The sequence below is a fragment of the Python bivittatus genome, unplaced genomic scaffold (genome assembly GCF_059951505.1).
Source record: "Python bivittatus isolate LINGU-HERP-01145 unplaced genomic scaffold, Pbiv_v1 ctg000610_np1212, whole genome shotgun sequence".
NCBI lineage: Eukaryota > Metazoa > Chordata > Lepidosauria > Squamata > Pythonidae > Python > Python bivittatus.
The window spans coordinates 33,947,751-33,967,790 of record NW_028277088.1 but is presented as its reverse complement, the minus strand read 5'-3'; the positions used below and the strand labels follow the sequence as shown (position 1 = coordinate 33,967,790).

General features: G+C 37.9%; 1 protein-coding gene across 5 annotated transcripts in view; it reads right to left on the bottom strand.

Moving 5' to 3' along the window:
* The window catches only part of PLEKHA8 (pleckstrin homology domain containing A8), a 158,263-nt gene that overhangs the window by 132,299 nt on the left and 5,924 nt on the right, over nucleotides 1-20,040 (bottom strand). For all 5 annotated transcript variants that reach the window (XM_025167313.2, XM_088150753.1, XM_088150752.1 and 2 more), the window contains exons 2-13: nucleotides 19,130-19,246; nucleotides 18,245-18,400; nucleotides 16,820-16,935; nucleotides 15,166-15,318; nucleotides 13,564-13,604; nucleotides 12,660-12,775; nucleotides 9,086-9,227; nucleotides 8,747-8,832; nucleotides 6,160-6,218; nucleotides 3,514-3,644; nucleotides 2,172-2,242; nucleotides 1,847-1,908 (exon numbers count right to left, since the gene is read on the bottom strand). In XM_025167313.2, the coding sequence (XP_025023081.2) occupies nucleotides 1,847-1,908; nucleotides 2,172-2,242; nucleotides 3,514-3,644; nucleotides 6,160-6,218; nucleotides 8,747-8,832; nucleotides 9,086-9,227; nucleotides 12,660-12,775; nucleotides 13,564-13,604; nucleotides 15,166-15,318; nucleotides 16,820-16,935; nucleotides 18,245-18,400; nucleotides 19,130-19,151 (1,155 nt within the window). In that variant the 5' untranslated portion in view covers nucleotides 19,152-19,246. The remainder of the gene's footprint in view (nucleotides 1-1,846; nucleotides 1,909-2,171; nucleotides 2,243-3,513; nucleotides 3,645-6,159; nucleotides 6,219-8,746; nucleotides 8,833-9,085; nucleotides 9,228-12,659; nucleotides 12,776-13,563; nucleotides 13,605-15,165; nucleotides 15,319-16,819; nucleotides 16,936-18,244; nucleotides 18,401-19,129; nucleotides 19,247-20,040) is intronic.

Genomic DNA, 20,040 nt, shown 5'->3' with positions numbered 1-20,040 from the left:
GTTATCAAAAGGTAATGTTTAAAGTAGTGTTTCTCAACCTTGGCAACTTGAGGATGTACGGACTTCAACTCCCAGAATTCCCCAGCCAGCATGAAGTTTAAAGTAACAGGAGGATGTAATTATTAACACACAGGAAAGAGTGTGTATGTAACAATCTATCACTCACCCAGGCAGAACATCTATTTTGTAAGGAGAAAAGGCTGAGGTTCTCTCTTACTTCCAACATTGCCTTCCAGGTTCCAGGTTCTAGGTTTAAGGTTATTGCTGGCTGGGATAATGAGAGTCATATTTCAACCCAGCTAGAAGGCACCTGATTGGAAAAAACTGCTATACAATGACTTACTTGCAGCTCCGTTACCAAGAGTTCAGGAACTGAGAGGTGTAGTTAAATCTTAGCTTAAATATATGCAAACTGTTTTGCAGTCTCTATTTCCCAAATTCCTTTGAGTCTTATATTGTTCCTCTCTGACATCAGCTTTTCAACATGGAGAGGCCACTAAGTTGCAATGGCAGCACGGTGGTTGACCTAACAAGATAACATTTTTCAATCATGCTTTGTACTCATTGGTTCTCCTGTGACGCTTCTTCAAATGCAGAAGGAACAGAAAAATGTACCTCTAAGTTTTCCCAATCCTCACCCTCCCCACCACCAGAATGTCCATTATGTTCAGCATCATCTTTCACATGAAACAACCAAGAGAGCTATCAGTTTGATATCCAGAAGTACTAAGGGAAAGAAGAAAGACAGCCCAACCCAGAGTACCCTCCCAGACAGCTATGGATTTCTGCACTCTTTGGTGAAGTGGAAATATCACAGCAATAGCTAAGAGCACTGTGGAGTCCTTGGGGTTCTCTGAGCTTGGTTGTTTTCTTGCAAACGTTTCATTACCCGGCTAGGTAACATCTTCAGTGCTAGCCCCAAGGACTCCACAGTTCAACCCTAAGCTACACATATTCTCTTCTATTGGTAAGAGCGCTGCACTTGAGAGCTAGAAAAACGATGCCACTTTTGTATCACTGTTTCAAAGGACAACCTTATTCCTAGCAAGTTCTTGAGCAATTTGAAGATTCCAAGAAGATATGCCATTGCTATTTCCACACACAATGTGAATTTCTTTACAGACAAAAATCAGAAAGACAGAATGCTTAAATCTTAATGTTAAGGTCCACAACTGTAACATATGGGATATATCATGAGTGACATAGTCCTTTGACTAATCAGTAAAAACCTATTACTACTCTTGCTACTATTCCTATCATAAAATGAAGAAATATTCATATTTATCACAATCATAATAGAGTGATCCAGGCTCAGAGACCAAGTAGGGGGATTTGGATGGTGTGACCATGTGCCCACTCAACCCCCTTCAAAAGTAGACACTCAGCTGTGATTTTAAATACAATGAAAGATTTTAAATGGTTAAATAATGGTGTATTCATATTAATTTAAATCAGTTTTTTAACTGGACCCATTCAGTTTATGCTGACCCATTACTATTTGGATCACAACCCTCAGTCCCCAAAGACTGCACATCTCTGGCCCAAAGCAAACTCCATGGGCTCTAAAGGACCTGGAATAGATGCTTCAGAACTGAGGATGGGGCAAAAGACAGCCTTAGATGTTCTTCCCATGAAACCGTTCATTCAGCATCAGACCCCTCAATTATGTTGGCCTACACTAGGTGTATTCAATATTTTCCCTACTAGGACCAATACAGGGGGAAAAACAACTGCCACTAATGCAGCCAAAGGAAATATTTCCTGCCTGGCCAGCAGGATCAGGCATTTGGAAGCAGTGAGTCATTTCCACCTTCACTCTTTGCTTTGGAAAGCAGGGAGGACTCACCGCAAAAACACCTCGTACAACCCAGCCGTGGTACTGTCGTAATGTTCTGCCATATGCATTATCTGCAAAGAGAAAGGAAAGAAGTTGCGTGATACCGCATTCAGATCAGAAGTAGCCAAAAAGAAACAGATTTCTTCTTCATGCAAAAACTTCCTAAGCGTGACATTTTTTCAGGCGTGAAAAGTTAGGTTTGTTTTTCACTCTAAGCTTTGCCTCTTACTCAGTACATGTAATCCAAGCAAAAACAATGACAGGACAGATTTCTTTGTTTTTCTTTCCCAAAGTCCTGGCATTTGTAAGATTCCACAAAATATTCCATACTTACTCAGCGCCATTTGGATGTTTTTCTCTCCGTTCTTTAGTTCTGTCAAGAACTCCTTCAAAAATTTTAAACCTCTGTTTGTAATAAACAAGGTATGTATTACCATCTCTCAAAACATTCCATTCATTTTACAAAGACAAAGTCAAGGTATGTGAGTGTCCCATAGCCAGCCCCTTTGTACCTCTGGGGTTCAGTTTTACGATGCTATTTCAGTCCTTTTCGCACATCCATTGAAAGATGCCTAACAGGCTTTCCAGAGCCCATATCTATGAATTCCGTATATATCAATTACTGCTACTTTTGAAAACAAGCACTGATTATTAAATTGCAAATACTGGCAACTAATTGTGATAAAAACAGTTGCTATGATTGGTTTCATCAAATGAATTGTCTCAAACAAACCTCCCTGGAAAAAAAATCCCTAAAGAACATCTGCTTCCAATTGCACAAATTGGTTCTTGTAAAATCAAGGACATTTCTCCAGCTATTTCCAGGGTGTCAGAAAACGATCTCAAAATTATCAGGGAGCAGTGGCATTTTTTGTTTTTCTAATTCATCACATGAGGTGGCTGAAGCTTTTTCCCTTACTCTTAAAATGTTTCTCAAAATATCTCAGATGTCTGCAACAGAGCAAAACTCTTTCTAGAATGCAGGCAGTCTTTTCAAAAACGTTAAGAACAGTAAAGGTCACTATTGCTGTGACAAGTTGTTAACAAGTCCAGTGTGCAGACTCAATGCCCCTATATCAGGGTTCCTCAACCTTGGCAACTTTAAGACGGGTGGACTTCAACTCCCAGAATTCCCCAGCCAGCCTTGAAGTTGAAGTCCACCTGTCTTAAAGTTGCCAAGGTTGAGGAATATATTGTTCTATATTCCTATATTGTTCTATATCCCTATATTGTTCTATGCATGCAGTTATCTAATATCAGCAGTAGACACCCCTTGGACATTTACATTTAATAAGCTAAGACTAAACACTTTGTCCTGTAAATTTGCTTCACAGTTCTTCTACCCACAAGTGAAGTAGTATTGAAACTTTACAAATCAAACCACTCTCTTGAACATTTAGGATACGGTAGTGAAAAAAAAAAGAAGACGACAAAATCATGTCAGGGGACATCATGGCTTAAGTTTACAGCTGAATCTGAAAGTCTGTAGTCTGCTTTTAATTAGACAATGATTATCTCAGAAATCTGAGATTTCATAGCTCCTGCTGATCTGGTTTCAGGGCCATCCCTCCTCTGTAATGTGATAAACATTATTTATGGATTTTAGAGAAAAGGCAAGTCCTCGCTATTGGTTCACCATGGAAGCAATCTCAGTCACCCCCAATCAGAGAACTGACCTTTTAAGCCAGAGGAGGGCCTGTGTAGCTGAGTGTCGAATCTGGGCCACTTCAGTGCTCAATTCATGAAGGACAATTTTCTGAAGGGTACAGAAGTCATCTTTGTTGGTTATGTATTTCTGATTTATTTTCTGAAAGGAGCAGAGATCCCAAACATATGTTTTAGCCTTTTTAGCAAATGAAGAAAAAAAAAACTTTAAAGACATAAGTCTCCTGGTATCCTAGCACCTTTACTTAATTTAATGGTGAGATTGAGAGATTCACAGTACTTGGATCTAAAACAGGCAAGGGTGCATTGGATTCATTGTGGGGACAGCCAACAGGTGCAGGAGGGTGCCCATGACAGATATGAAGCATTTTTGTCAAGCTCTGATCCAAATATTGCATGCCTCTAGACTCACAAGATCCAGGAGCTGGAGAAGTTCATTACAAAGAACACAGGATCTGAAGCTTTTTAGCTCAGGAAAAAGCTAGTGAGCTAGAAAGAACATGGCAAAGCACACTGGAGAAAATAGAGGAAGAGCAGGGGTCTCCACAAAGGGGGTGCATGTAGAAAAAAAAAAGATGGTGGCTGGGTGATTCAAGTTTGCACCTTTCTAATGTACATTGCAGATATAGCGTACATAAAAAAGGTGTGGAGCTTCAATTGTGTGGCCACCATCTTGACTCTTTTGACGCTCTCTGTGGATACCCCAATAGGGACTGAATAAGGCTGCTGCTTGCAATCTTAGCTGATGCTCTTCCCTATGTGTAGTACTATACTGTATCATTATATTATAGTATTAGTATTTTCAGTTATCATTTTGTGTTGATTGTTGAACTGCTCACTTTTCATGGCCTCCAGCTATGCGAAGTCATACAGAATCATGCTAACATTAGGGGAACCATCTGGTTTTGGTCAGTAGGTGAAAGAAGTTAACCTTCTAATCTGACCCAATAGGAAATATTCTGTGTTTAGGGCATAAAAATTCATAGGCCAAAATCTACTTCACTGGGTGCTTTAAATACATTGCGAACACATAAGCTATGCATACCCAGGTTTGGGAGGGAATATTGTATAGGAATGATGTTACATATGAATATGTTGTGGATTTGCGGCTCCAGCACAGCTGAATTTGTTCTACATATTAAATCAACCTTCCTCAACCAGATGCCCTCCAGATAAATTGGGTTATCTCTCCAATTATCCCAGTGAGCTTTCTTTTTTAAAAAAATAATAGTGTTCTTCATACTGCACATTGCATAAGTAATTGCTATTCATTAAGTCTGATGGTTGCTTTGTCTTGTAAGTATCAGATTGCCCAAAGCCCCAATGAGATTTTAATAAAGGACCAAAGACTGAAGTAATATCAGTCAATCATCATTGCAAGTAGCATGGCACTGAGTTAATGTAATCCCCAAGTTATTCTGCCCAAATGGATGATGTTTTCTTAAACTCTAAATATGCAATTCAGCTGGAGATTCCTTCCAACAGTAGTTTTTCTCCTTCTCTGAAAAGCACAGGGCAGGGGAGGATATTCCTGCATCTATTCCTCTTTGAAAAATGCTAAATGCAACTTCAAGCGTGGGGATGGCTAGCCCCATAGAGGCCTGCTGTCTTCTGCCCCAGATTCTTCATCTTCTTGGACTCTCCTTTTCCTCTTTTTTAGTAATGTTTTTAAAATTTTGATGTTTTATGTATTTATATGTATTTATGGTTTTAATGTTTTGTGTAAGTCGCCCAGAGTCCCACATTGGGGGGAGATGGGTGGGGGAGAAAATAAATAAATAAATAAAATGACAATCAGCAGATTAGAAACTAAGTCCTATATGGAGAGACAGAGATAATGGAATACATTTCAGCCTTGAGGAAAGGTAACAGAAGAGTCTTCTACAGGCAACAACTGTCCTTGCAAGTCTCCATTTTTGGATTTTGAGAACTTTCAGAGCTTTCAATCCAGATGAAACCCTTCTGTAGCATTTTCTCTGGAGCTGAAGGGCAAGGTGGCTTCTCACTGACAGGAACTTCATCTTTGTCAAGATTTCTACCTCTCTTCAGAAGCCAAGGTGTCATGGCTTCTCCCTGGCTCCTTCCCTGCCCCATAGTGGCTGGCTTCTTTTTTAATGGTATACGGAAAAGAATTGGGATGGGACTAGAACACTCTCTGCCTCCTGACTGGGATTCTCTCACTGGCCCACTGAAACAAGTAGTTTTATGGACCCTCATATGACAGTGTGAGAAAGCTGCTTTGCAATGAGGTAGCAAAGCCAGCAGCCCAGAAAGTAAGCGTAGAAGGGCCCTGTGAGGGGATACAATACCTCTCTTTAAGTACATGAAGGTTGCCATATAAAACAAAGCTATAGCCTATTTTCTAGTGTCCAAGTATGCAAAACATGGGAGAATAATCTGAAGTTACAGGAAGGCAGATTCCAATGAAAGTTACAAAAACCTGCCTAATACTAACAGCAGTTTGATCACTGAACTAAGTACCTGGGAGGTGGTGGGCTCTCCTTCACTGGACATTTCCAGCAGAGGATGGAGAGATCTTTGCCAGAGTTACTTTATTTTCAACTCCAGGACAAGGTAGTCTAAATGGTTCCTTTCAGCTCTATGATGCTATGAGTTATGATATCATTGGCTACTGAATGTTAAATTGATTCTATTACCTTTATGTTTCCTTCAAAATCCATTTTAACAGGAGCAAAGACGGTGGACCCAAGTTTGTCTAGAAGAAAGAAAACATTGCCTTTTGCAAGATTTTGGATGCTTCAACATCCTTTTTAATTGCTGTCTACAAAATCCTGATTTAGCACAAAAGAGCAGGAAGGATATCATCCTTGGGCCACATATGATATTACACAAGTGGAATTCTACTTGTGCATCAGAACTTCCCTTCTCCCTCCTCCCCCATGCAGACAGGTGGAGGGAGAATCATTTTTGCTGTCAGATATTGTCTCCCCAAACAGAGAGACATCATAGAATATAACTCATCTGATTTTCTGATATCATAAATCTTCTGGCCTGCTTCTTCTTTCCAAAACTCTGACATAATTGTTCTAAATTCACTGATCTCATTTTTTAAAATAATGTATAGGAGGAAATTATTATTGTTAAAGAAACTTTTCACCCCCAAATGGTGCTAAAGTTGCAAACTATTTCCAAAGCACCTATGTTGGATGCAAAGTATTGGCCCCAGATTCAGGCATAATTTTTGAGAAAAGTACAGGTAGTCCTCATTTAATCACAGTAATTGGGATGGGAATTTCAGTTGATAAGCGATGCAGTCATGAAGTCCAATGTCATGTGACCATGTCACTTAGTGATGGAAATTCTGGCACTTCGGTTGCCATTGTTAAGCAAATCCCATGATGTTGTTAACCACAAGGTCACGCGGTCACCGTTTGGGACCTCCTGCTGGTTTCCCCATTGACTTTGCTTGTCAGAAGCTGGCAAAGAAGGTCACAAATGGCAATCATGTGACCACAGGATGCTGAGATGTCATAATTGGGAGCTGGGTGTCAAGTGCCCAGATCATGATCATGTGATTGCAGGATGATACAACTGTTGTAAGTATGAGGACCACTCATAAGCATCATTCATTCAGTGCCATTGTAAGTTTGAACAGTCACTGAACAAGTTGTTGTTAAGTGAGTTACTATACTGTAATGATAAGTTACGATACTGAAATCTATCTCAAGTCCTAAAAAAGGCCATTTAAAAGTCACCAGACACATTCACTGTTTAGTAAGATGCTTGAATTGACTTATGGTCTTTACAAGATATTTCTAAGTCTTTCATCATAAACATCTGAAGCATTTCACTGGCTTTCCCCACTGGCAGCTGAGGGGAAGTGTCTTCATGATAACACTTAGCATTTACATGCTTTGCAGGCTTCCTAGAGCAATGGCTTTAGAAATGTCATGGACACTACGCACATTTAGAGCCATTTTGGAAGGTCATCTCAAGCCACTGACAGTTGTTCATAAAATTTTCCCTATAAAACTCAAGCTAAAGTAGTGGAGATGTGTAAGAGATCGAAACTGGTCAAAATGAGCTAAATATTTAGCAGTTTCTCAATTACACTCTGAAATAATTTATTGAAGTCAACCTTTCAGACAACTCAAGATCATGGTGCTATGGATCTTGATCTATTTCATACCTGGATAGAAGGAAGCATTCCCCTGCCCCCCCAAAAAAGAACCACTATGGAGAAAACAGAGTTCCATGGAAATAAAGCAAGAGCCAAGTGAAATCCAAGTAATGAAACTTTTGCATAGAGCTCTATGTGTCTATTCAGATTGCTTATTCCAAAGGAAATGGATAAAAAACTGTCTCTTTTCCCTAATGAAGCTATTTTGTCTCACCCAGTTAGACCCTTACTCTACAATTGCCTACTTGTAACCTTCAACCAGGGGGACGCGGTGGCACAGCGGCTTAATGACGCTGAAAGTTGCTGGCCAGAAATGGTTGACGCTTCAGCGGTTCGAGTCCAGCCTTCGCGTTAGCAGGGTGAGCGCCTGTTTCCTCCCCAGTTCCTGTCAACCCAACAGGTCGAAAACTCACGTGAGTAGATAAATGGGTACTCTCACTCCGGTGGGAGGAAAAATGCTGGTGGTGCCTTGCAAAAAGGAGTTGGGAGCAGTTGCCGGTAAGCACGAAAAACCGCGCGCACCCAAAAAGGGCACAAAGCAACGGAAACCCCGCCTCCTGCGCTCGCCAGCTGGGCTCTGCTCTAGGAAGGAGGCTCTGGCAAACCACTTCCGAAACAATTGCCTTGAAAACTGCAACGTCCAAGCAGTCACTGCAGAGTTGGTAACAACTGAGCGCAGATTTAAAAAAAAAACAACCCTTCAACGATGTACTTTTGTTTAAGGCTCATTTCAGACATCATACATGCCAAGACATCCTTCAGGAAAAAAAAAATCTGCTGTCACCTGCCTAAAAAATCCCTTTAATCAAGCTCATTATTCTCATTCTCAAGATGCTTTCCTGCCACCAATGCCCCTAATCCACAGCTTCTCAAATAATTCTCTATCTTCCTGTCTATCATGAAAAAGACATACTTTCCCTACTGAATTCCTCTGGCAGAGCCTAATGCCACCAACTGACACTGAAGATAACTAAGGACTACCCACCTACAAACTACAGAATTTGTTCTACGACCCAGTTTTTACTTTCATCCATCCAAAATTGCCCAAACAGAGATATTCATATACAGTAAATGTTATGGAGAAACCCAGCAATCATACTTACCCAAGACTGGAACTATTTCATAACAAGATTTCAGAAATTCTTCTGTTGGTATTCCTCCATCCTCAAAAAGCTTGATATCACTAAATCTTTGGAGAAGAATGCATACAGAACATGAAGAATCCCCAAGTCAATTCTGAGATAGTGACGAAAATAATTCCACCCTGAATCCTATTTCAAAACCAACAGTAAATATTTACTAGCTTTTCCTCCGTCATAAACTATATTAAGCAAGCATGTAACTGGCAAATTCAGTGTATATTCACTGAATTTCATGCTGCTCTGGACTGAATTCCATTAATTAAGGTTTTGGGGGCACGCTTCATCCAGGTGGCACATTACCTATAGTTCATAGCACTGAAGAAAGTAGGAAAGTCTTTGTCTGTTGATCTGTTTACAGATTCTGCTAAAGGCTCTAAAGGTTTGTTGTCTTGATTGTTCCCTTGTGGCAGCAGCTTGTTTTCTCCATCTTTACTGTGGCCACCTTAGATTTAAAGAAACAAAAATCTTTAAATGGTGTGGAGACTAATGTGGAAAATATGACTTATAATAATATTAATATTAGAAAGACCAGAGTGGATTCTGTATGTGCAGTATCTGGGTAGCAAAGCTGGAGATGCATTATCATTTAGTTAGTTAGCAAATCCATAAATAAATGTTCAAACAAAGGGAGAATGAACAAGCCAAATTTCAGCAGCATCTATACCCTTACACTCTAATTTAACTCTCTAGTGCCTCTCTCCCTTAGAGATAATTTCTTCAGAACCTTACAGCCCAAATGACATACCCCTCATTTACATGCACTCACACAGAGCTATCTAACCCCATATTCTGTTTGGTTATATACAGAGAGGGATGACACATCTCTTCACAAATACATATCCACTCCTTCAACTCTCTTTCTACACCTTTATTTTTTCTCTGTCTCTCATCCCTCCTTCTACTTTTTGCCTTCAGATTTGTCTTATCAGCCTTCCTGACCTGGCACCAGCAGGAGAGCCACAGAATGAAAAGCATATTGCAAGATATCATACAAGACTGAGCTCATACATACACTGTACTAAACTCAGAATTCTAGATATGAAAGAATTCCTCCATAAATCCTCCTGAGAAGAAATAGGGGCCCTTCCCTGAAGAAAATATTGCAAGCGGTGGAAAGAAATTGTGTGCTTTTTCTAAACTCAACTCTCCTTGATTGGTGGGTTGATTAGATTTATCCCTGTCTCAATCCTTAATAGACTCTAGGGAGTTACAGATAATATATATATAAATATATTGACCGCCAGAGGCAGTACGTGACAGTTTGGGACCCATCAGGCATATGTAGCCACTGATCTTTCTTTTTTTATATATATATAATTTTTATTAAAGATTTTTAAAAAGGAAGATAAAAACTAATACAAACTAATATAAAGTGAGAAAAAGAAAAGAATCAAAGAGAAAGCTAAAAGGTCAAGAAAGGAAAAAAAGTAAAAGAAAAATAAAAAAGATAAAAGATAACAGAAATAGCTTCTGATCTTCTTTACAGCAGTTATAATTATAAATTTACCTCTTACTCTATGGTTACAACATAACTATCTTCTTTCTATAATCTATCCTATCTGATCATCAAAATTATAAACCATAAGTTATTTTTTTCTGTTTTATGCAGAAAGTCCATAAGAGGTTTCCAGTCAGCAATAAACATAGATATTGTCTTTTCTCTGATCAAAGAAGTCAATTTAACCATCTCAGCAAGCCCCATCATCTTCACCAACCATTCCTCCATTGTGGGTAATGCCGAATCTTTCCCTCTTTGTGCATACAATAATCTCGCTGCAGTTATCATGTACAAAAACAAAGTTCCATGACTTTTCTCCAACTGTTTGTCCACCAATCCCAAAAGAAAAACCTATGGTCTCAATTGTATATTAATTTTTAAAATCCTCTGAATCAGTGTGTACATTTGAATCCAGAATTTTCTAGCTTTTTGACACATCCACCAAACATGAGAAAATGTCCCTTCTTGTTGTTCGCATTTCCAACATAAATCTGAAGTGCCTTTATACATTCTAGACAATTTCTCTGGTGACATATACTAATGGCACATCATTTTACAAAAATTCTCTTTAAGATTATAATGTAGCGTAAATTTCAATTCACAGATCTTTTATCAGGAATTGAACTCATGGGTCATTTCATTTTAGGTCACTATATACAATCCATTATCTTTAGGGACAATAATAAACAATAGAGAATTACATTAATTCTCTGAATTACTATAATGATTAAACCAATCATGGCATTACATACTCAACACTCAAAAGCATTATTGAGGAGCAAGGTTTTCATCAGTTTCCAGAAGACCATGAGAATATCAGCCAGCCTTATCTTGGGGTGCAAACAGTTTTACAGGAGGGGAGCTCCCATAAAAGATGCCCAATTCTTTAAAAGCAGAGTCTTCTCTCCTGGGGCTTTGCACTGTTGCAAAACTCTGTGATACATGGCCAGTATATGATGTGTTAAGGGAGAAATTCCCTTAGAAATAGAGTAATCTGGGCTTTTAAAAAGTTTAAAAAATGACAGAAGTAGCTTTCAGACACTTCATAAGTTTAGTGAATTTTCTTGCAGATTTTTTACTAGAAATTTGAATGAAAATTTGTCAGAATCTAGATTGGTCCCCCATAGCAAATAGTTAATAGATCAGCCTTACTCCTGTCTCCTTAGTGATGTTCACACTGTGGCTGGATGATGGGATGGTACAAAAACAGAGAAGAAGAATGGACGAGAAAGGGATTGCAAGATTATTAATGGGAGCAGGGCTTAAATCAAGGTTTATAGGTCAGACAGAGGAGAAGGAATAGGCCTCATCAGCACAGTTCCCTTTTCCTGGGTTAACATGTTAGACTAGGAAGAACAACAGTTGGATTCTTATCTCTTTACCCAAATCTACTTAACAAAACCATGAGGAAAGAAAAGAGAATGAAGGAAAGTGAATTATGTACATTGGTCTAAGCTCTTTGGAGAACAGAGGAAAGAGAAGAAGACTAGGTCTCTCCATTTCTCTTTTGCCAGGAATATACACTGGTCCTTGGATTAAATAATCTAACCCCTGAAATTAAATTGTAAGAATTGCTGTGCATGATATCTTCTTTGCTACATAGTGCATGCTACAGTGCATGCTAATTAAAACAGCAATAACTTCTATAATTAAACACAATTTATTCCTTCCTTATAACTCTGAAGCAGGATAGGAAGAATATTGATGCTTTTGAACTTTGGTGTTGGAGAAGACTCCTGAAAATACAGTGGACAGCCAAGAAAACAAACAAATGGATCATCAGACAAATCAACCCAGAGTTCTCACTCAGGGCGCAAATGGCCAGGCCCAAATTATCCTACTTTGGACACATTCTGTGAAGACCTAGCTCTTTAGAGAAGGCTCTAATTCTGGGAAATGTGGAAGGAAGAGGACAACTAGCAGCAAGGTGGATAGACTCAGTTACAGTGGCAATGAGTGCACCATTGGAAGACCTGAAAGACTAGGTTAGGGACAGATTGTCATGGAGAAAAACTATCTGGTCGCTAAGGGTTCAGTGATGATTTGATGGCACATAATCAATTAATTCAATATAACTTTGAATAAATATCTTTATGTTTTTCGGTTTGGTTGGGTTCTTTTGAGGTGCCTTCAAGTCACCCTTCACTCTGGGCAACTATCTGGACAAGTCCAAGTATTTTTCTTGGCATTTTCAGAAGGGGTTTGCCATTGCCCGGTTCCTAGGACTGAGAGATAATAACTGGGCCAAAGTCATCCAGTTGGCTTCATGCCTAAGGCAGGACTAGAACTCACAGGCTCCTGGTTTCTAGCCTGGTGTCTTTAATCACTACATCAAACTGGCTCTCTTTTATATATTTACCCCAATATTTTTCTTACCTTCCATTTCACTTATCTTCAGGGGTGCAGGGGTTGGTTTCTCAATCAGAGTTTTTTCAGGAAGGGTGATATTTTTATAAATAGATCCATTTTCACAGTTCTTTAGTTCCATTTTCCTGGGAAGAATGAAAGAAAAAAAGGGAAAGCCAAATTAATACTTAAAATTAATGCTTGACTTACATAATGTTCTCGCCTTCTTTTCCATGATAATTCATAATATTAGATTTTTGAACAGAGTTCACTTTTTTGATCCAGCAGCTGCATCTGCATCTCTAGAAAGTGAAACTCTCACTACTGGCTCTCTGGTTGGAGTTCATTCCCCCTACCCTAACAACCGAAAAATTAGATTTTATCTCTTAAAACATAAATACATATAAATTAAATAAATTAAATACATATAAATGCGGACATATAAATTTTAACTGTTTAGCATATAACTCTTCAACTTGAAATATGGACACCAGAAGCACATGGCTGTATAGGTGCAGTATGGATTTTATAGCATGTTAATATGCATTTACTTCTTTATTTATCTTTTAAATAAGAGTACCCATTTTAACATTGTCCAGTGGCAAGGATGAAAGAATATACAGCAATGTAAGACAAGTTATTTGGATGGATTTGGGCCTAAATTCAATATTTTTGTATCAACAGAGTTCAAAAGGAGTAGAGATCTCTGGTCATTTAAAAAAAGGAAGTTGGAAGGATCTTGTGGCCTTCTAGATGTTTGATATCTTGAGAGATTTTAGTAATCTCACCTGATTAAAACATATACAAGAAAAACAGTATTCTTTGCAATAGCTTTCTCCCTGTTATTGCTAACAGTGATAAAGGGCTGGGTTCACCACAAAAAGATTAGACACTGAAAAACTCTGCAACTGAATGGAGAAAAAATAAGTTGTACCTTTCTGTTACACCGCGGCTAAGTATGGTAGGAAGTTTCAGCTACAAAAAAAAAAAAAAGATTGGCCATGAGTTCACAGCATTGGCAACATTCTTCAGGGTTCAGTATTCTACCTTAAGTATATCAAAATATGGAAGAAATTAAAACACAATGTTATACATAAACACTATAATGAATTTAGTCTAATGAATAAAGAGGAAAGAACTAAGCTAAGCAAACCTAAAATTCATGCTAATGATACACTACACACAAATAGCAATCTTCAGCAGCCCCAAGTCAAGAAGAAAAGACAAAGGCATCTCATATAACTAAAATATTAATTCTGGAATACAACAGTCTGGGTAGACCTTACAACATTAAATACTAGTTGAGAGGTATAGATAAGTTTACTGCAGTGCCTTTTTATCTCAATGATTTTGTGTTCCAGTTTGGAATCTTGTACTACTCCTTATGTTTTGCTTATATTTTTAATGTCTGACAATGATATGCCATTGATTTTCTAAACATGATTTCTTTTATCTTGTACACTGCTTTAAATATTGAGAGATCTATGAAAAAAGAATGTTCTAAATATGAACTATTTGAGGTCCTTTAGAGGCTGCTGACTCTAAAGTTTGTTGCTACCCTAAACGACCTTTAGTCATGTCATTTGAGGCTGACGGAAGTCACATAGTACCAGCAGACTACCATGATGGCAAAGGCATAAACCAGCAAAACTCACACGACATATTACAGAAGGAAACAAATCCTGTACTGCACATTTCATCCCAGTATTCAGTTCATGAACAACGCTGAGCAAGAAGAAAGTTCAAAACCACATCTGTATGCTTCTGAAATATTGCAGAGCACACCAGAAGCAGCCCTTGAGAAATATGCTTGGTAACTGGTTTTTCTAACACTGACACTGAAATGCAGGTTAAAAAAAAATCTTATGAACAAACCATATTTGTAACATGTTAAAAATTCATAGTCTCTTAACAAATTTCCCCTTCATTTTTAAAATTTGTTTCCTTAATGCCTTTTTCTACAAAAGAGTAGACCTATTCCAACAGGCTTTCTTGCCAAAAAAAAAATCAGTTTGTAAGCCTGAGTTCTGTTTTTTCCAGACTGTGTATGTCTCGAGCCAAAAACCATCCCATTTGATTACACATGCATTTGGAATTGCTCATTCTGTGAACAACTAGCTGACCCCTGGAATGGTTGTTATACTAGGAACAGTTACCCTCTCGGCAGCTGAGGCCTACACAGTACTTGTTTACTACAATGGTGTTTTCTCAGATGGAAAGCTGCTGCTACATGACATAATATTAGTAGAGGCGGCTAGAATTTGGAGGGAGCCATTTACTGTGGCTTGGAAAGAGGTTTGAAAACTCTTTCACTTGTGTTAGGTCTATCTGATGACTTGCACACCATTTTTGCTTTGCTTCCCACTGCAGATTGGCAAAAAGCGGTCCCTTTGTTGTTCAGTAGTTTAAGCTGAGCAATGTCACTATGATTTCTGGGAGCTTTCAGCAGTCACAAAAAGAAGGTTGAGAACTAGATGCAACCATACGTTGCCAATTCATAGACCACTTTGTAGCATCTGAGGTTGTATAAGCTTACCTTGTTTAATTTGTGAATAACTGAATTTCCACCTGGAGTACACTGAAGCAATTCAGAAGAAAAGGCAGCGTTTGCAATCTGCATACATTCTTCAAGGGTCTTCAGGAATGTAGTACAGCTGGAGTTCAGTAATGCTCCCATATTAATTCCATGCTGCAAAATTGGAAATTCATTTACTTTTCAAGCATTACCCAGTTTTTATGGCTTGCCAACTTGCCACCATCATTATCCCAATTGCAAATCTTCAATATCAGAATTCATTTTTTCCAGCTCAGATTACATGCATATGCTAAATATTTATTTATTTAGCACCTTAATTAACTGTCCTTCATTACTTAAATTCCAGGATAGTTTGCAATTAAATAAAAGTACAGCAATGAAAGCTGTATTTAAAAAAAAAAAAAAAAAGCTAGAGTAGATTTTTCTAGTTTGGGAATATAGGTGCTATCTAGGGATAAATGTTCAACTAAAATAAGTTTAACCGCTCTGGAGGACATGGAGTTCCAAAGCAGATCAATAATAAAACATCATTAATTTGATTTTAATTTTAAAAATGCCTGGGAAAAAACAAGTGTTTTCCCTTCCATCTGACAAGTAATGGCAGGCAAAACTTCTTAGGAATTTTTTGTTGACATCTGTCTCTCATGGGGGATGTACCCAAAGGAAGACCTTAAACAATTTTAAGAGTATTCCAAAGTAATGATGCCTCCACCAAAAAGACCCAAACTCTCACGTTTATTTGTCAGTCTTCCTGACACCAAAGTGCCCAGGCTGATCTCTGATATTGAACTTGGCACTGAAGGTTCATTAAAAGCAAGAAGAATGACTCAGGCTGCACTGTTGACTGTCAGGACACATAATGTTTTTAACCTAGACCTTGTTATCTAGATAGATCTGAGGCTACATGGGAAAACTCAGGAGCTTCTACATCTGTGGAAGAATTCTGCCAATGTGAGCTGTCAGGATGTCTCTTGCCTATTTGCCTTTCCATTTAACTGGGCAATAGGGCAGGGCAATCTCTCACATCCAAATTCATTCTATATGTAATGACCACTTGCATGAATAATGTGAATAAGAGGAATGTACATGGCTTATCTCTTCCAAGAGTACACTTACTGTTACTTCTAACCAAACATGATAGGTACTGATTAACAAACACGATAAGACTGATGTCCTGTCCAATTCTCTGCAGCCTAACAAAAGAAGGCCTTTGATACATTTTAGAGATATATATCAAGCACCTATCAAGCATCCTATTGCACAGAATGCACCCAGGTATAGATTTCTTACCACTTCCATATTATGTGTGTGTTAAAATCAACTAACAAACACGCACGCAGATACAGTTCATGGTGATCTGAAAACTGTGACTCAGAAAATCAAAAGAGCCAGGCTAATCTGCTTTTGGAGGGCCTGAATTCTATTTCAAAGCCAAATACTAGATGCTGTATAGAAGCTACAATGAAATTTTAATCACATGTTTCTTTAAAAAAAGAAAAGCCTGCTACTAGAGCAAAGAATTACAATGACATACTCTGAATGAAACATATCTTCTTGCAAATTCTCTCCATGGGATGCCTATCACTGAAGTCCTATACAAACATCTCAGCTCTAATACTTTTGACAAGGGGAGACCTTTTCCAGTTCATATTACCTGAACATGAGAACTAGTAGCTGCTTTAATTTTTTCTACTTGCTGAACCAGGAGGTCACAATATAACCTAAGCTCTGCCATTTTTGTTTTCAATATTTCAGTGTTTTCTGTAAATTCTAAATTAAAAAAAGAAAAGAAAGGTCAATCACAGATATTAATCTTTTATTTTAATCAAAGGCATCTCAAATGCCTTCTGAGCAAATACATATTTTTCCAAAGAATGTTATATTTAGAAAATTGACCATTTAATTATTGTATGACGTTCTGGATGGTCAATACAAAGGAAAACCATGGAACCAAACTTGATATTAACTAACAATGTAGTGTATTAAATTTTGACACTAAAATAATATGTAAAGTTTCAAATTAGAAAGAGTTGTCATGACAAAATAGAAAGAAACCAGATCTTTTTTTAGATCTTTTTTTTAAAAGATAGACTTGATAGGTTATAAATTTTCACTTGGCAGAGATTAAAAATATTTGTGTAAATGCAATTTTTATTAAAACACCCTTTTCTTACATTATATATTAGTAAAGTAAACCCCTTTTAATTAGCTGAAATGACTTATAAAAGAAGGAATTAATCCATTGTTGTACAGTTGTTAGAAAGTCAGATGCTCAGGAGACATTCATATTTAAATCCCTACTCAGCATAAACATCACCGAGTCACAGAGATGACCTTGAGGGAAATAGGAAAGAACCTTTATAAAAGCAAAGAGGACTGACACATTTCTTAAGTCCTGAGAAACAAGATAGCATTTAAAAGAGGCTCAGGCAGATCCCCCCTCCCCCAATTCATTGGGGTATAAGAGGGAGGAGAGGGTAAAGCACAAACAGGCTTGCAAGACTCTGTTACTATAGCCTCTCTCAATAAAGTGTAGTTTTAGTCTTTCTGTAGAGTTGGTTGCCTGATCTGACCTTTGTAGGGCTGACACCGGCTTAACCAAGCTCACAGCATTGTTTTGAGAATAAAAAGGGAAAGACAATTATATATTCCACCTTTTACCTTTGGAAAAAAGGTAAGATATACATATAATAAATACATTCACTAAATAAACTTCGTTCAATTTTAGTAGGTGTGGTTAAGATTTGTCACCTTTCGATTCAAGTTTAAAAGCCCCTTCCCCTCTGTGCTGCAAACAAATACCCATTAGATTTTTAAAATCTAATCATAGATGTTTATATACCTAAAAAACCCAAACTCAACCTTATTTTCTGTACTCATATAGCAAAACAGTTCACAGATAAATCAACACTTAGTAACTAAAAACTTTTTGCACTAAAAACAAAGCCAGATGTTCAACAAAGCTTTCATGCAACAACAAGTAATACAAAGATTGGAAATGCACATAAACAGAAAATGATACTTTGGGGGAAGCTGAAAAATACTTCACCAAGTTAGTCCCCATATGAAAATTGCTTGCCTTTTTCTTTCAATGTCCGAATATCTGTCAAACAAGCCTTGGCAGTTCCCAGGGCAACCAACCATTTTTGTCTTTCAGCTGTATCTTTAGCTTTCAGATAAAAACACTGTTCTCCAGGAATCATCAAATCCATGCGTGTATTATCTGTAGAATGAACTAATATCAACAGAGTTAGGTGGGACATGAGACAATCAACATTTTCTAGAGTCACATAAACATTGACTAACTTGATTCACAATTTGTCTTTGATTATATACTGCCCTTTTCTTCCTCTCCTGGAAGACAAGGGCAGTATATAATGAAGACTCCTACAATTACTAATCATAGTTTCTTGTTACAGCCAAATTTGGAAAGTATGGATATGACAAACAGAACAAAATCAGGATCATAGTTATACAGCCAGAATCATAGTGTACCAGTAAGGAATAAGTGAGGAGGTGTTGCCCACCATCTTAAGACCTGCATATCATAGTTTGGCTTAATAAATCAAAATGTGGATATAAACCATATTAATGATTTGTTTTCCTCTCCCTTGCCACAAAGATTCTAGTTTATCTGATGCTACAGTCCTCCTAATATGCAAATCAGTTAATTCTGGGTTTCATGTCAGTTTAAAAATTGGGCTAATAAATTATTGTCCCTGTTTGTTAACTGATATTAATCTAGAGTTCTTCTTTTTCAGGTCTAACAGGGAATAAAGCAAGCTAGGATGATTTTCATGCCAAAGCAGAGGAGAAAAAGGACAGGAAGGTGGAAAAGTATAGGTCTATGGCACTTATTCACAGGTTCCTAAACATGGCTTGTGAAGTTGCATATGAGCATCTAAACAGAGCCATTGTATCTAATAAGCAAGAAGAAATACTTTGTGGGTTCTTATCTCTCTACCTTGAATTTCACAAACTGCCATCTGGATGCTCCCCTTACAGCCTTTCCAAGCATCTTCCCGTGAGTCGTAATAGGATAACACACCTCCTGCAAGAAGAAACCACCGAGGCTGCCAGCCTGGAAAGAAACAGAGCAGAATTTTAAATCACAGCTGGGAAAAAAAGGTGCATGTATTTTATCACAGATCAAAGAATAAGCCCAAACTGGCTCTATGGTTAATGAATCTGCCCTAGCAGATGCACCCTATAAGAATGCTAGTGGATACAGATTTAAGCACATCCGATCAAGTCAGGAGTTAACTTTAATCAAGCATGCTGATTGAGGAACTCTGGGAGTTGAAGTCCTCATATCTTAAAGTTGCCAAGGTTGAGAAACACTAATTTAGAAGGAAGGGACCATTTTGTTTCAAAGGGCCACTTTGCTCAAGGGACTGCAAAGTGAAGCAGCTAATGGTATTATCTTCTTACAGCATGGGTGTCCAATCTGTAGCCTAGAGGTGGCTTGTAACTTCACAAGGCTTTTTGTGAAACAGCCAGCCCCTCCCTTAGCTGTCATTCATTTTCATTCAAAATATAAAATGAAATTGAAATGGTTTGTAGGTGGGAGAAGATGAATGTGAAAGGGGAATTTGTGTAGTTAACAACTGAAGGAAATTTACTTTTATTAAAATTCTACACCCAAATTTGCTTCTCTCCCACCCTTATGCTAATTATGACACATTCTACAACACCCACAAGTAAACACATCTCAAGAATTTTCTCAATAACTCCTGCCAAGTCCATTCTACATATGGCTTTATATACCATCCTTTCAATATTTTATTTATTTATTTATTATTAAATTATCTCCGCCCATCTCCCCGATGGAGGACTCTGGGCGGCTCACATAGCCCATTAAAACAATAAATATAC